Source organism: Juglans microcarpa x Juglans regia, chromosome 1D (assembly GCF_004785595.1).
Source record: "Juglans microcarpa x Juglans regia isolate MS1-56 chromosome 1D, Jm3101_v1.0, whole genome shotgun sequence".
NCBI lineage: Eukaryota > Viridiplantae > Streptophyta > Magnoliopsida > Fagales > Juglandaceae > Juglans > Juglans microcarpa x Juglans regia.
Window position 1 is genome coordinate 633,699 of NC_054594.1, and position 15,566 is coordinate 649,264.

General features: G+C 35.9%; 1 protein-coding gene and 1 pseudogene across 1 annotated transcript; one reads left to right on the plus strand and one right to left on the minus strand.

Annotated features, from left to right (window-relative positions):
• Nucleotides 1–1,816: 1,816 nt before the first annotated feature.
• On the plus strand, nucleotides 1,817–9,792 carry LOC121267875 (annotated as a pseudogene).
• Nucleotides 9,793–12,073: 2,281 nt separating this feature from the next.
• LOC121238837 (protein SHORT-ROOT-like) lies at nucleotides 12,074–14,220 on the minus strand. Its single transcript, XM_041135892.1, has one exon. The coding sequence runs from the start codon at nucleotides 13,878–13,880 to the stop codon at nucleotides 12,405–12,407; it is 1,476 nt and encodes a 491-aa protein (XP_040991826.1). The 5' UTR covers nucleotides 13,881–14,220; the 3' UTR covers nucleotides 12,074–12,404.
• Between the last annotated feature and the right edge of the window lie 1,346 nt (nucleotides 14,221–15,566).

Sequence of the window (15,566 nt, forward strand, 5' to 3'; positions counted from 1 at the left end):
TAATATTTTATATTATTATTGACTCTTAAATTTTATTTTTTTTATTATTATTAAGATCGTTTTCATTACTTTATATTACTATTGCAAAGATTACATTAGCTAAATTTGAATTTTCTAATAATATTTTATATTATTATTGAATTTTTAATTTCATTTTTTTTATTATTACAATGATCACTTTCATTATTTTATTTTATTATTGTAAAAGCTGTTGTGTATCTAATATTAAGATGTTTTCTTATACATTATTTTCATTTTTCAGATTGTGCCTCCTGTATCACAATAATATATAAATTTTAATTTTTTAATAATATTTTATATTATTATTGGCTATTTATTTATTTTTTATTATTAAGATTGTTTTCATTATTTTATTTTATTATTAGAAAAGCTGTTGTGTATCCTGTATTAAGATCGTTTTCATTATTTTATTTTACTATTGTAAAACTTGTTGTGTATTTTGTATCAAAATATTTTATTCTTATATACATTATTTTCATTTTTCAGATTGAGCCTCATGCATCACAATAATATATAAATTTCAATTTTTTAATAATATTTTATATTATTATTGGCTATTTAATTTTAATTTTTTTTATTATTAAGATTGTTTTCATTATTTTATTTTATTATTGGAAAAGCTGTTGTGTATCCTATATTAAGATCATTTTCATTATTTTATTTTACTATTGTAAAAATTGTTGTGTATTTTGTATCAAAATATTTTTTTCTTATATATTATCTTGGTTTTTCGGATTGGGCTTTCTATGTTGGGAGGTTGTGTAATATTTGGGTGAGTTTTTATTATTGTTGGGCCGAAGGTCTGTGTGGGAAGGGACCAGCCCGTGTGTCAAAATCATAAAGTGCAAAACGCGGTCGTTTTGCTAAAAATAGAGAAAACCCTATCGTTTTCTCTCTTCCCCCCCCCTCCGCGCCGCACTTTCCCATTTCACTCCATTCCTCAACTCTCTCGCCTCAGTCTCTCGTCTCTGCGTCGCCTCACTCTCTCAAATCTCCTCTCCCGGAATTACCTCATCCGCCGATCTGGGTTTACATTTTTGTTTCAGTCCAAACATCTGGGCTCTTGCGAAATGTATCTGTCTTGATTTTGAAGTTCTTGTAGATCTCTTGCATATCGGACTCGTTCAGATAGCGAATGATTTGAATCTCTTCTTGGTTGTTTGTTCTCTCCTTTCTATTTCTCGATAATCTTTTGGTTTGGATCTAGGTATAGTTTTTTTTTTTTTTTTTTTTTTTTTGTCTGTATAATATGCATATCAGTTGGAATAGTTTTTTTTTTCCTTTCTTAGCGTGAAGAACACGGTTGTTCTTCATGGGAAAGGTGGAGTTTTTTTTTTTTTTTCTTCTTCTGATCTGAGTTTTTTTTTTTTTTTCTTCTTCAAATCTGAATGTTAGATTATTTCAGATCTAATGATTTGAATCTCTTCTTGGTTGTTTGTTCTCTCCTTTCTATTTCTCGATAATCTTTTGGTTTGGATCTAGGTATAGTTCTTTTTTTTTTTTTTTTTTGTCTGTATAATATGCATATCAGTTGGAATAGTTTTTTTTTTCCCTTTCTTATCGTGAAGAACACGGTTGTTCTTCATGGGAAAGGTGGAGTTTTTTTTTTTTTTTCTTCTTCTGATCTGAGTTTTTTTTTTTTTTTTCTTCTTCAAATCTGAATGTTGGATTATTTCAGATCTAAAGTTTTTATTTTTATTTTTATTTTGTAGTTTTTCTTGTTAGGATTTTTAGACGTCTGTTCTCACGATTGTTGAACCGTGTCTCTGAAATCTCCTCTCTACATACGTTTCCCATGTTTGGTCTCAAAGAAAATGAAGAAAAATGCAGCCTAGGTCAGCCAACAAAGAACACGGTTGTTCTTCATGGGAAAGGTGGAGTTTTTTTTTTTTTTTCTTCTTCTGATCTGAGTTTTTTTTTTTTTTTTTTTTTTCTCTTTTTCAAATCTGAATATTAGATTATTTCAGATGTAAAGTTTTTATTTTTATTTTTATTTTGTAGTTTTTCTTGTTGCTGTGTTTACAGAAATTACATTTTTCTAATTTCCTTTGTTCTCGGGCATTTCTATTTCTTGTTTCTATTATCTGTGTTCCCGATATTCTCTGCAACCAAATAGGGTCTTCAAACAGCTGTAGCTTGCTAATAACAGTTATTTCTTGATTCTCAGGAATTATTGGACGGTTGATGGGAGAGTTGAAGGCTGCATTTTTCAATTCTCGAAGGGTTGCAAGAGGAACATCGACTGATGGGAGGGTTGCAAGAGGAACATCGAAGGTGAAGCGTCGAAGAAAAGCTTCGATTCATTCTTGGGTATATCTTGATTGGTTTTCTTCGTTGGGTATACTTCTTACGATTCCTATTTTTTTCCTTTCTGCAAGATTTGGATCCTAAAGGTACTTTCTATACACTCCTGTTTTGTTTGGATTTTGCTGTGTTTTTTTCTTCCTTTTTGCCATTCTTTTTTCACTGTTTCTTTCTCCATTCTTGCTTTTCCATTTATTTTTTCCGTATTGATCGTGTTGAAGAGCACTGACTGGACACTACTTTATCTCTGTCATGGATTTCAGTTCGCGAAACATTGCTTCTAAATGATTCAATCTGCCCTGTATTTCTCATTCTTTTTAATTTTTTTAGGTTTTTTGTGGTTTCGAAATTATATTTTCTTGTATTAAAATTAGATTTTTTTTTTTATGTTTTTAAATGGATTCTTTGATCCATTGTTTGGATTCTTTTAATAGTTCAGATTTTGTTTATGAATAAGATTTGACCTTTCGGCTGGATGTTGAATAGTTGGGGAAAATATGTGTTCTATTTTCTGTTCTTATGAGTTTTTCAACTTTTTTTCTTCTTTTTTAGTTTCAGATTAGCACTTTGGTTTTAATGTAGATTGAGAGTGGTATTTACTAATATTTGTTTTATCAATTGAGTAGAATGGCAAGTTGGGGAAAATATGTGTTAATCTGAAACTAAAAAAGAAAAAACAAAGTCAAGATGAAACAGATTGGGGAAAATATGTGTTCTATTTTCTGTTCTTATGAGTTTTTCAACTTTTTTTCTTCTTTTTTAGTTTCAGATTAGCACTTTGGTTTTAATGTAGATTGAGAGTGGCATTTACTAATATTTGTTTTATCAATTGAGTAGAATGGCAAGTTGGGGAAAATATGTGTTAATCTGAAACTAAAAAAGAAAAAACAAAGTCAAGATGAAACAGATAAAAAAAAGGAAAAAAAAAAATCTGGAGACACAGTAAACAAAGAAAAGGAAATAGGAAACAGAAAAAGCACTACTTTCACCATCAGAAAACACTACACTAAATAACTATGCACTCACAATGATCAAAGGCCACAAAGTTCTAGCTTTAGAAATCTCCAGCTCCAGCCAAGAACACCTTAGACAACTGGGAAAGCAGCTGAAAAGTAATCAACAGTAAACATCAAAACCAGTAAAGGAAAAAAATAGGAGAGAAAACAATAGATGAGAAGTCAAAAACACAAAAAAGGTTGAACACTGCCAAAGATGAACACCTTAAACAATTGTTTGATCCTCAATCTCGGAATATCAGGTGGTTTGGTTTCACCTATGAAAATATCAGGCTGTATAAATGTCTGGTGGCTTGGTTTCTCCTGTCAAAACCCATTATCTTTTAAAGGGCAATCCCCTCTCCTCCCAGGTGACCTATCTCACATATTAAAAACAGCAAAACCAACCAACCCAGACATCAGAAAAGAAAAACTCAAAAACTCCTAAACCAAATATGGAAAAAAACTCCTGAGACCATGCATGCATAGACGAAATTTTTTTTTTCTGTGTTTTGTTATAATGTTTTTAGATTTTGATTGTTTTTTTTACAACCTGCACTCATAGAACAAATGAAATTTTTTTTTTTTTGTTTTTTCCCGTGTTCTGCTATAATGTTTTTAGACCTTGATTGTTTTTTTTTCACAACTTTTTCAATGTTTTACATGTTTGATACGCATGCAACCTGCAGAACATGCAACCTGCAGAAGGGAAAACGTATCATACGCATGCAGGTTGCATGCAGAAATCTGACAGCAGCGCCTTGAAAACAGAGATTGTTTTATCGTTTAGTCACTTTTAACAGTTTCAGATCTTTATGGGTTGACTGTTAAGATGTTTTAAGTTTATTACTTTTATCTTTTATGTCTTACAGGTTATGTCTATACCATTTTTATACTTTTTTCCCTGCATGCTTTTTCTCTTTACAGATTGTCAGATTTGTGTCTGAATGCTTTTTCATCATCAGATTGTGATATTTTGAGATTTCTTGTGAGCTGATGGCATATATCTTCGCCATTTTTATGCTTTCTCACTGCTGTCTATGAATCTCGGTCTTCAAGGCTTTGTTGTAGAAAGTTAACGGCTATTTAATAGAGAGTAAACGGAAAACGCGAATTTCCGTTTCAGCCGTTTTATAGCTACTTATATAATAGAGAATGATATAATGTATTCACAACTATTCTCATCACATCTTATCTAATTATTAAAATTTTTTTAAATTTTCATATAAAATAAACAATTTATTTTTTTAAATTTCAAAATAAAAATAATATTAAAAAATATTTTTAACAATATTTTATTTAACTTTCAACTTTTATCTCATCAACAAAAGAAACGAACAACTATTTTAGAATTAATATTATCATCTGATTATCATCTCATCAGATCAGACCTGTGTTTATGGACAAAATGACCCAAAAATTCTAAAACATTGTGCCAAAATGCCACTTTAACATGTTCTTTAACACTTAATATATTATTTTAATTTTTCCGATAATTATTATTTCTGCAAATTTTAAAAAATATATTATTTTAATTCATAGTTGTTACAAACAAATTGTATATATATTTTTCATTCATAGTTGTTACAAACAAATTGTTAATAAGTAGTAGGTGTATCATTTTTTAAATCGTATAGCACCTCGCAAAAAGTTAAAATTGACTTTCTGCGATGAAAACTATATATATCTCAGCGAAAATGCTTGGATGCAAAAGGTTTGTTGTAGTTAGGGTTGTATAAAAACCGACCACACTGGCCGTCAATGATGCAAACTGGCTGCTAGAGTCCGAAATCGGCTAAAACTGGCAGGTAACCGGTTGGATGGCGGCAATAAAATAGGAAAATCAACATCGGCCGATTTGGTTCCGGTTTGAACTTATTTCAAACTACTTGATCGGCCGATTATATATATATATATGTCATACATATAGAAAACGACGTCGTTTCACTTAAATGAGTGAAACGGCATCATTTTGATTCTAACGTTTATTAAAAAAAAACTTCCCTCACTCTTCTTCTTCCCTCTTATTTTTCTTTCTTCAAAATTTCTCTCATCTCTCACATGCAGCGCCACAACCCTCCGCTCCCCCCTCCTTCATAGTGCCACTGATGAGAAATCAAAGTGTTAACGTCATGTTTCGTACGCCTTTGAGTCAGGTTCCAGCAACTCAGGTCTTTAGAACTAGGCCTGTGAAAAATAGAGAAAAAAGAAACTGGGAGAGCGTGGTCTTGGGGTCGGAGAGTCTCCGATGCTAAAGTTAGTAGAGTATTTTAAAAGTTTGTAAATAATGAGAGTCTAGAGATCTAAGAGCTTTTTAGTATCTGAAAACTGCTATTTATACCTTAAGATGGGGGGAGATAGATTGTGTCTGCCCCTATGGAGTCCATGTCTTTTTTACTGTTTCTTTTGTCGTAATCCTTTAATGAGGCGTGCCTCTACGACAACGTCATTATTGTGGTGTGTAGCTCGGGTGGTGGTGTCATTAATGCGGCGTGGCTCCCTGATTTGTCTTACTCAGCTAGTATCTTTAGTAGTCTGTCGATATTTTCTTATTAGAAGATCAAAGGTCCTCCGTCTTTCCCGCTCTGCCCTATACAAGTCCCCATGAGCGGGGTGCGGCTGAACGGCGTCAGGTTTAGCTGTCTCATCAACCATCATTGTTTACCTTCCTTTACAAACGTCTTACTCTATAGGCAAGTTTGGATCTTAGGGCCAGGCATCAAGACGAAGCCCATTACCTCTATGCTAAGCGCCCAATGGGCTTATGAGAAATCCCCTTACACGAAGAACAACACCCACAATTCCGTGCACTTGCAGAGGTGGAAGAACAAAATATTCAGATCCCCCCACCCAGGGGAAAGAGATCTCCACGTGCGGCAGAAAGAAGACCGAAGCGGACAACCACAAGAATTGATGAATTTCTCGATGAGAATTCCCAACTTAGAAATATATTTTTTCCTGATTGGAAAGCTATTATAAATCCAATGAAGGATGTCGGGGAATGATAGCTATTACTATTAGCGATGTGTGTAAATCATTCTCCTTACTATTATCTAGGGAGAATCTGGTTGGACCCTGATGGAAATCCAATTCAAGTCCATGGAGGAGGTGTTCTATATGATCAAAGATCAAGAACATGCATACTCTTGGTACAGAGAATATAAAGATGGGCCCACCTACCATTCTCACAAAAAAAAGTGTGGCACGCGTAAGTCATTCAATTTTCAGTTCATAGTCTTATGTTCAAATGGAGTTTGATTGTATAATTTCAGGCCTTGAGGTGCAAGGGATGCGATCATTGTTGTTGATATATTCGATGTTATCTGTATGCTTATCACACATTTTGATTATATATGTAGCACTGCTACTTATCAATGTTTATTTCGTATGCGTGTCTTGCTTAAGGCTGGAGGCCTACAGTCATCTATACCATCTAAAATATGATTTAAAATGGTCAGTTATCCTCAAGCGGCTTAATATCAGCTCTAAACCCTTTCTTTTGGTTCCAAATTCCAATATAGCCTAAACTTCAAGATTTAGTTTCTACGTTGGTGTGAGTTATAATGTTTTCCCCTACATGCCTTACAAAATTAACCTAAACGTAACGGTTGCACCCTAGGAAATCTTAGTCCCATTGGTAGTGGCATATTTTGAAATATTAGTGGTATTTTCATCCACAATTTCTCCATGTCCTTTGATATGGGTTGGTATATTCGATAGAAGAATTGTACCTTTTTGGTGGTCTCGGCAGGCAAAGAGCCAAAGGGTACAGAGACGCGGCGGTCTACTTAAGTTTAGGTGGAAAACTGCACCGGAGATGATTCAATATATTGACATGTTGCCGAATGAATCTTGAGAATTATGTAGAAACCGAGGTTACCTTCAGATGAATGAATGCTAGTTAACTAGGAGGTAGATGTAGTTGCTAAGATAGGTTTACCAAGATATATCTTCCTTTGTCTCTTTCTTGTGCGTTGTGTTGTAATGATTACTTTGTATACCCTATTCTGTCCTTTAGCTTAGTTCTTTGTGTCATGTCCTGTTTTTTCATTTTATAAACATAAAAGTAACTAATATTTAGAGAAATAGTGGAGAAAAATGTCTTTATAGAAATGTCACTAGTAATAAATCAGAAATCCTTTTTGTGTTTTATTCTATGATGGGATCACTTCAATTTTTCCTGCCACCACTAAGTCTGACACAGACAAACTTTGAGTATATTGTTGTTGTCTCTATCTTCAAATTAAGTGGTTCTTTGTGGCCACGAACCTAGAGATAGGAATCTGTGAAACATTCATTCTTATGAACAAACAGGGTTATTATGGGTGACTTCACACATGGAATATTGGCACTTACATGACTAGGGAAATGCCAAAGCTGGACGATAGTCTCTAGCATGGTTGTGGATGTTTGTTTTCTCCATCTTTCCTGGATCTGTGTGAAAATGGAAGAACCACCATACATTTTCTTGTGCAGACTTTTGTCCTGTCCATAATTCTGGCCTTGCTTGAATGCATTTATTTGTTAATTTTTTTCAAAGCACTTTGTTAAATTGTAGTTATAGCTCTAAATTGAGATTACTTCTATGATCAGAAATATTAGGGCCACGTTTTGCATTAGCTTCAAGTAGGGGGCATATATTAATGCTAATTGCATGCAAAGTTTCAAATAGATTCGATTCAATGATAGGATGGATATCTGCACAACTAAGGCTTCATGGTAAAAAATAAAAATGTTGCAAGAAAAGAAATATTCTTCATTGCAGGGTGGAGCAAAACTATGTTATGGTGATTGTTTATTAGGGAAAAAAAAGGATTACAGTTTGACAGTGATGATTAGGGATGAAATCATCTATAAAAGGATGCATGTTATTCTACCAAAAAGGAGGGATCTAAAACTCAATATCATTTGGGTGGCAATTGCAACTTTGTAGAATAAACTTGATGTTTCCTAAACTGAAAGTGGGATCCAGTGTATAAATTGACATGCATCATCATTTGTATGAAAGTTTCACTAAGTGTAAAAATTGCAATTGCTCTTTAAACACCTAACTCTTGTACTAAATGATCCTGATAATCAAATTTCAAAATGAAAAACATTGTTTGAATAACATGTTATGAATTTGTGGAAATTGTAGCGATTGAGACTGCATAAGTGAAACTTAGTAAGTATGGTATGGTTGTCCTAACTGCAATTGATATTGCCTGTAGGTCGTATTTTATTGAGGTTGTCCCCCTCGGATTTTCTATTATGAAGTGTTGAGAGAACATAATATTTTTTTTTTTATTGTGGGACAAGGAAAAAATGTAAATTCATGATAACATTAAAAAAAGGAAAAAACAAAATATTGTGGTGAAATGGAACACCCACACTATCTTAGACTGTTTTGGTTTCGACCACATGATGGCAAATATATCACTTTTCTTGACCAACACTGGTCATAGGTTATTTTGCTTCTGAGTTTTCCTAATCATGTAAAATTATGTACCTGCATTGCTGATGCTACTGAATTTTCATTGATTCGTGCTATGCTGTAATCTTCCCCATCTTCAGTATTTACATCAGATATGTAGTTTAAATGTTTCAACACAACTGCATCACATATTTAATTGTGAATCCTTTCTAATGGTTCAGGTTGACATCATAGGATTCAGTTGCTATTCTTCTAAGGAATTGTAGACATCGAAAAACGAGGGCATTGTTCTGGCAGCAGAAGAAACAAATGAAATCCATGATCTCCACAAATCCAATGTTCTTGAGAGGCCAAAAGTAATTTACAATGAGAAAACGGGAAAGTATGTAATGTGGATGCACATTGACGATGCCAATTACACCAAAGCTTTCGTTGGTGTTGCCATTAGTGATTACCCCACTGGTCAGCCAAATGCCTCATGGATTTGAAAGAAGGGACATGACAGTCTTCAAAGATGATGATGGTTTAGCGTATCTGATATATTCCTCTGAAGACAATAGTGAGCTTCATATTGGACCACTTATCGAAAATTATCCGGATATATTCGGTGGTATGAGAAGAATTCTTATGGGACAACACAGAGAAGCCCCAGCATTATTCAAGCACCAGGGAACCTATTACATGATCACATTAGGCTGCACTGGCTAGGCCCCTAACGAGGCGCTGGCCCATGCAGCTAAGTCAATCATGGGACCATGGGAATCAATGGGAAACCCGTGCATTGGATGGAGCAAAATGTTTAAGCTTACCACTTTTTTTACTCAAAGCACATTTGTAATTCCTCTGCCGGGATTTCCAGGTTGGTTTGTTTTCATGGTAGATCAGTGGAATCCAGCTGACTTGAGGGACTCAAGATATGTGTGGTTTCCTTTGATGGTTGGTGGATCAGCTGATCACCCGGCCCACTTGACTAAAATTTTGGATTCCCATTGTGGTCAAGAGTCAATATACTGGCATAGAATCTGGAGACTCCCACGAGGGTGGAGTGGGTTTAAGTGACGTAGGTTTCTTACATGGTGTGCGTATCATATTTGATGGCTCTATGGTCATTCATTTATTGGTTTTGATCGTTATTCCTGGGATTTGCTTATTACAAGCTAAGCCATGAGGAGGATTCAGATACGAAATGTTCAGTTTTTAACACTCCTTATGTGAAGTTACACGTCCCTCTGTCCAGGTACTGTACTGTTAATATTAGTTTCACGTTTCTCATATGAATTAGCCATTTAATTGAATTTTTTTTTAGTAAAAGATAACCAAGTATTAGTATTATTTCAATCTTTTGTATCATGGCTTGACATGTAAATGAACATGAGTCTCTATTCTATTCAATTTTAAGGCTAAAAGAGTATGTAGTGGACTTGTACATATTCAAATATGTTTGTCATAACCTCCCATTTCCAAATGCTTTGCATTGCAAAGACAAATTTTTTGGGCAATGTCGTGTACAGCCAGTAGATACCTAATTTCCCAAATCATATTGGGCCCCGTCAAAGCATGGATTATGCATGTATTTGGGAAGTTTCTAGCTCTCTTTTTTTGTGGTTGCAGAAATTTGCAGTCATTAATTAATTATAACCATATTATTAATAGGCAAAATAAAATCATTGCTGCTGATCATCAGGAAAGGCAATTTGCTTTATATGCCAACGGTGACTATGAACCATTTATATACAGGGGAGTGATAGAGTTACTATTTATTTATTATTTATAGTATATTTAAAATTTTTTATTTTTTATTTTTTATTTTTGTCATTTTATTTTAAGTATTTTTTTAATATTCTTAATCATTAAGAAAAAATTAAAAAATATATATATAATTTTACTAATAGTCACTTCTTTAACCATTATGTAAAATTAAAAATTAAAAAAAAATTAAATATAAAAATAATAATAAATGGGTAATAAGAAGAAAATAACCTTATCATTATTTTTATTATATATATTATTATATTTATATAGATATAGATATTCTTATCGTAAATAATTATTTTCGTCCAAATACTTTAATTTTAGAGTTGGCCCCCGAAACTATATATTATTAATACAGTTAATTTCAACGTGTGGGCGTACGCGGTTTGCACTAGCTAGATCGATCACCAGCTGCTTGGTCCCATGCCATTAAACTTTTAAAAATAGCTGGTTCCTGTCTGTGATCAATTTGATAAAAGGAAAATCAAAGCTGAAAGCAAATGAAGTTAGAAAGGCCCAATAGACAGGTCCCCTTTACCTTAACCCACGTGAAAACAACCATAAAATAAATAAGATGAAAAGATATATAGAGGTGTGGAAAGAGGTAATCAATGTTAACGTAGTACTGGAGGGGGGGCAAGTCTCGTCAAAACGATTTTTACATGTTCAAACCCTGAAAAGAAGTTCCCACTCTCTCTCTCTCTCCTCTCATTGTGTCTCTTCTTTATAAACCTTTTCCTTTTCTCCGGCCTGCTTCCGTGGGCCAATTCTTTTACGTTAGTAGACCACCATGAAAGAGCTTCTCTGGTACTGGTGCATGGTGGGGGCCATGGATGGGGTCTTAAAGCTTAGCTTTCTTCCATTGAAAGATGATAGGGCTTAAAAAAAATGGAGAAGCTTGACAGACAGACCGTGTCAACAGTAGTACTGCTACTGTCTGCTTGCCACTAAAACCCAGCTCCGGCCTCGACCATGTGCCACTATTGACCAAACAGCTTTTTTATGAGATTCTCCGAACACAGCCCAACTCCATGGCCGTCCTAAGATTCCATGTCCCAGATTAGATAACAACTTTTTACTTGTCTAATTATTAGTTTAAGGAGTTGAAACTTAAAAAATCCTTTTTTTTAGCTCTTAATAATTCGTTGATCGAGCTGGTATGATCATCAACCTAATACACCAAATACCAACCCCCATTGCAGTTTTGGACCCGTGTTTGTATTTTTTGAGTTTATTATGGCATGCATGCAAGGACTGGACCATCTCAATTAAGATAAAAAAAAAAAAAAAAAAGTGCTTTTAAGTGATTAAACATGGGGTTCTTAATTCAGTTCTTTGATTGTAGGCTAATGATGGAGACAAGTACTGTGCAGGCCATCTCTAATAAAACTTGTTTGTAAATTTATTTTTGAAAAATATTTTCTTAATTTATATATATATATATTTTCTGTATATATATATATATATATATACACGATCATATATATAATTAAATATATACTTTGATGACCAGTTCAATCAATCTAAGCGTGGACTTTTAAGATAAAACGATTTTCCTTCCCACAAAAAGAAAAAGAACAAAGAAAACTCTACAAAATTCCAGAGATATCATAATCAAAGGCAAAGCCAGAATCAAAGTACCTACAGATCAACATCACAATCTAGCTAGGACTAGTACTGCTGGTTAAAACATGATATTGATGATCAGTACTACTAATTAATATGAAAATAAATTTACTTCATTTATATTCAAATCAAGAAAATCCCTTCTCTTTTTTTCCTTAATTTCTTCCAACCCCACACCCACAATAATTAAACTTCACCCCATGCACGCCCAAAAAAAAAAAAAAAAAAGGAAAATAAATAAAACTTACACGTGTGGATCAATCCCAAGCGTGCGAAACTCCGTCCCGCCATTGTTAAGGCCTCCATGAACTGGCCCACACCACAGGTTGATCCTTCCACGACAAGAATATTCCGGCAACATCCGAGCACTGTGTCATCGACCAACCCTCCTTGTACCTCCTCAACAAGGCGCGTACATCATCACACACCTCGTCACTGTACGAAACCGGGCCGAACCCACACGCATGCAAGCGCCGAGACCAGCACACCGCTGACTCGCGCCGCTCTACCGATTCGGAAGGTGGACACGCCACCAGGTCAACGATGGCGCGCCCAGCCTCGCGCTCGAGCATCAAGCGCTCGTTGCTGGTCCGCGGGAAGCTCTCGTCCAAAGCCTCAAAGTAAACCCTAAACCATCTCAAACATTCTTCAAAGCCTTTCACAAACTCGAGCCCATCAACGCCAACGTCAAGATCAGCTTCTTCTTCAACCACGGTGACTATCCTCGGCTGCAATCTTCGGAAAGCCGATATCAGATAATCTCGGCGGTTACGGACGGGCGTGATTGAATGTAAGGTGCCGACACAGTTGATAGCTAGGGCTTCGTCATCTTTGAGGTCTAACTTCTCTATGTTTAAGTCTGAAAGATCACCACCATGATGGATGACATTGAATTTGAAAGGCACACCCATAAGCCTAGCAAACTTTTCCATTCTGCTACCGATCTCTTTCATTACCTTGTGCACTGCGGCCACACCTCCAGTACTACCACTGGATTTGGTGGCGACCACGGTGGTGAGCCGGAGATGTGGAGTTTCATCACTGCGGGTTGCTAGGGCTTCAAGCAAAGTAGGCCACTGCGTACAGTATGTGTTGCTGAAATCAACTATATGTAACTTTGGCTCACCTTCAAAGGCTTCCATGATTGCACCATTACACGCAACATGTCCGAACGTAGTCCAGGGGCTCACCTCTTGAAATTTCAAGACCATTTTTCTGGTTGACTCGAAGGAGCAAGTTTTCTCTGATGCGGAAGCTAGAGTGCGGTAACATCGGTCACCGGAGTCCGTCATGCGGCTAAACAAGGCTTGGAGAAAATGGGCAGCGAGCTTTTGATCGGTATCACCATAAGGTGAGCTGAGCTCGTTGAGCATCCACACAAGGTGCTGGACACGGGTGCTGTTCTTCTCCGCGATGGCTCGTGCGGTTTCGAGGAGTATTTCGTGTGCCCACTTTCCAGAGAATTCGAAGTTAAAATCACGGGCGGGTGAGAAGGAAAATTCGGTGGGGGTCCTTATGTTTGTGGTGGTGGTAGTGGGGGTGGCAGTAGGGGGAGTGGTGGTGGAGGAATTAGGGTGGGGCTGATAGGGATAGTAGTGCTTAGAAGAAGACGAGGAGAAGTCTTCTTCGTCCATGAAAAGGTTGAAGCATTCTTCGTCTTCTTGCTGGTAGTGATGGTTTTGTCTGGAGGATCGAGAGCTGCTTGACGTTCTACTAGAGTTGTAAGATTGATCAGATTGAAGATTGACTAGCCTAAACAAGGTATCCATTTAACCAACCCACAGAAGAGACCCACATCAATTAACTGTAAGTCTGTTTGGTCTTTTGGGTGGAAGCTGGAGATAAATGGGAGAGTTTGAGTTTTTAACAGCTAGCTAGATGTGGGAATTGAGAGAGAGAGAGAGAGATTAAAGGAGGGTTCTTGGAGTTGGAATTTAGCCAGGTTTAACTTCAAAACATAATTACGGGGTAATCTAAGTGGGTTGGATTTTGCTTTAGATCTTTTGGTGTAATCGATGAGGAATGAGAGGGTGGGGTTGGTTTCTTTTCTAGCTTAGGTTATTCTTTATGGGTAATATTTAAAAAAATTCTAGGAGAGGGGGATCGAGTGCAATAGGGGCGCTTTAATCTGTTAAAACTTGGAAAGTGGCATGGACTGGCTGGATGTTATAGAATTATAATTGTCTGACAAAGGATAGAAAAAAGTATGAAAAAGTTAACAAGGTCGAGATCACCAAATGGGTTAGTGGATTAGCTTTCCATTCTTTGGCAGAGAGAGAGAGAGAGTAGTTTTTGGTGAGTGGAAGCAGGCGTGCCAACTGGGTTTTGGGAGAGAGAGAGAGAGATAGACATGAGTAGTAAAGCTGCCGGCGTGCATCATCATCATCAAACCCACCATCACCTCAACCACAACCCACTCACATTCCTTGCCCCCTAATCCCTCTCCAAACTCTGCCAAAATTCCCCCATACTTTTTCCCTTTTTTTATACTACTAATATACCCATACATGAAAATGTCTTATAATAATTCTGTATTCAAATACCAAAATGTGCTTTCCGCAAAATCTAGGGCATGCCTTTTACCTTTTTCCCCACTCCAATATGATTGTTTATAAACACACTATAATCTCTTTCCCAACACCATGACCGATTGTTTAGGCCTTTCCTCTACATAGCTAGCCCAACCATGCATAGCTCTCCGCGGGTCCCTTGATCATGTCATAGCTGCCCTGGCCAAAATCTGATGTATCTTCTACCATGCAAGTTAGTTCACTGGTATGATTTTGCTTCAAGCTCGGCTTCATGATCATGATCATCAGCTAGATCAAGCTCAGTCTTTTATTCCTTATAAAGCTAGCAAATCTAAATCTTACCTGCTTGGGATTATGAGCAGCTTGTTCAAATTAAAGGAAATCAATCATTGCAACTGGTTTAGTTGGTGGGATGGTTTTGGGTTTGTCCGAGTACTACTGATCAAAGCATGCGTATTAGAATTAAGTTGTTAACACAGCGAGCATATATATACACGTACGTACGTTAATGTTAGCTAGCTAGCTCTGTATTACTATTATTATTATTACTTTTTCTTGTCAATTAGTTGGCCGAAATGCAAATTAATCTGTTTGCTACAATTAATTAATATTTTGGATTTCTTGATATATAGTCCTTGGTTTTTCTTCTACCAATCATTAGGAAATTCCATGCTGCATGTTTGTGTGCTCTTTGTTCCCTTTTGAGAAGTTGGTTCCATGTAGTGTTGTTTCTCGGAAGCCATCATTGCAAATGCAGACAGAAGCTGCTAGCTAGCACGGAGTATAAATGCTCGATCGATCGTCTTCCAATCCAAGAGATAGCACCCAACAGTCGTGCATTGCTCAGTGAAGGACAGTTTGGTGATCAATCAACTCCCAAGAATTATGATGATCAGAAGAATTATTGCCCAGTGGAATCCCCAC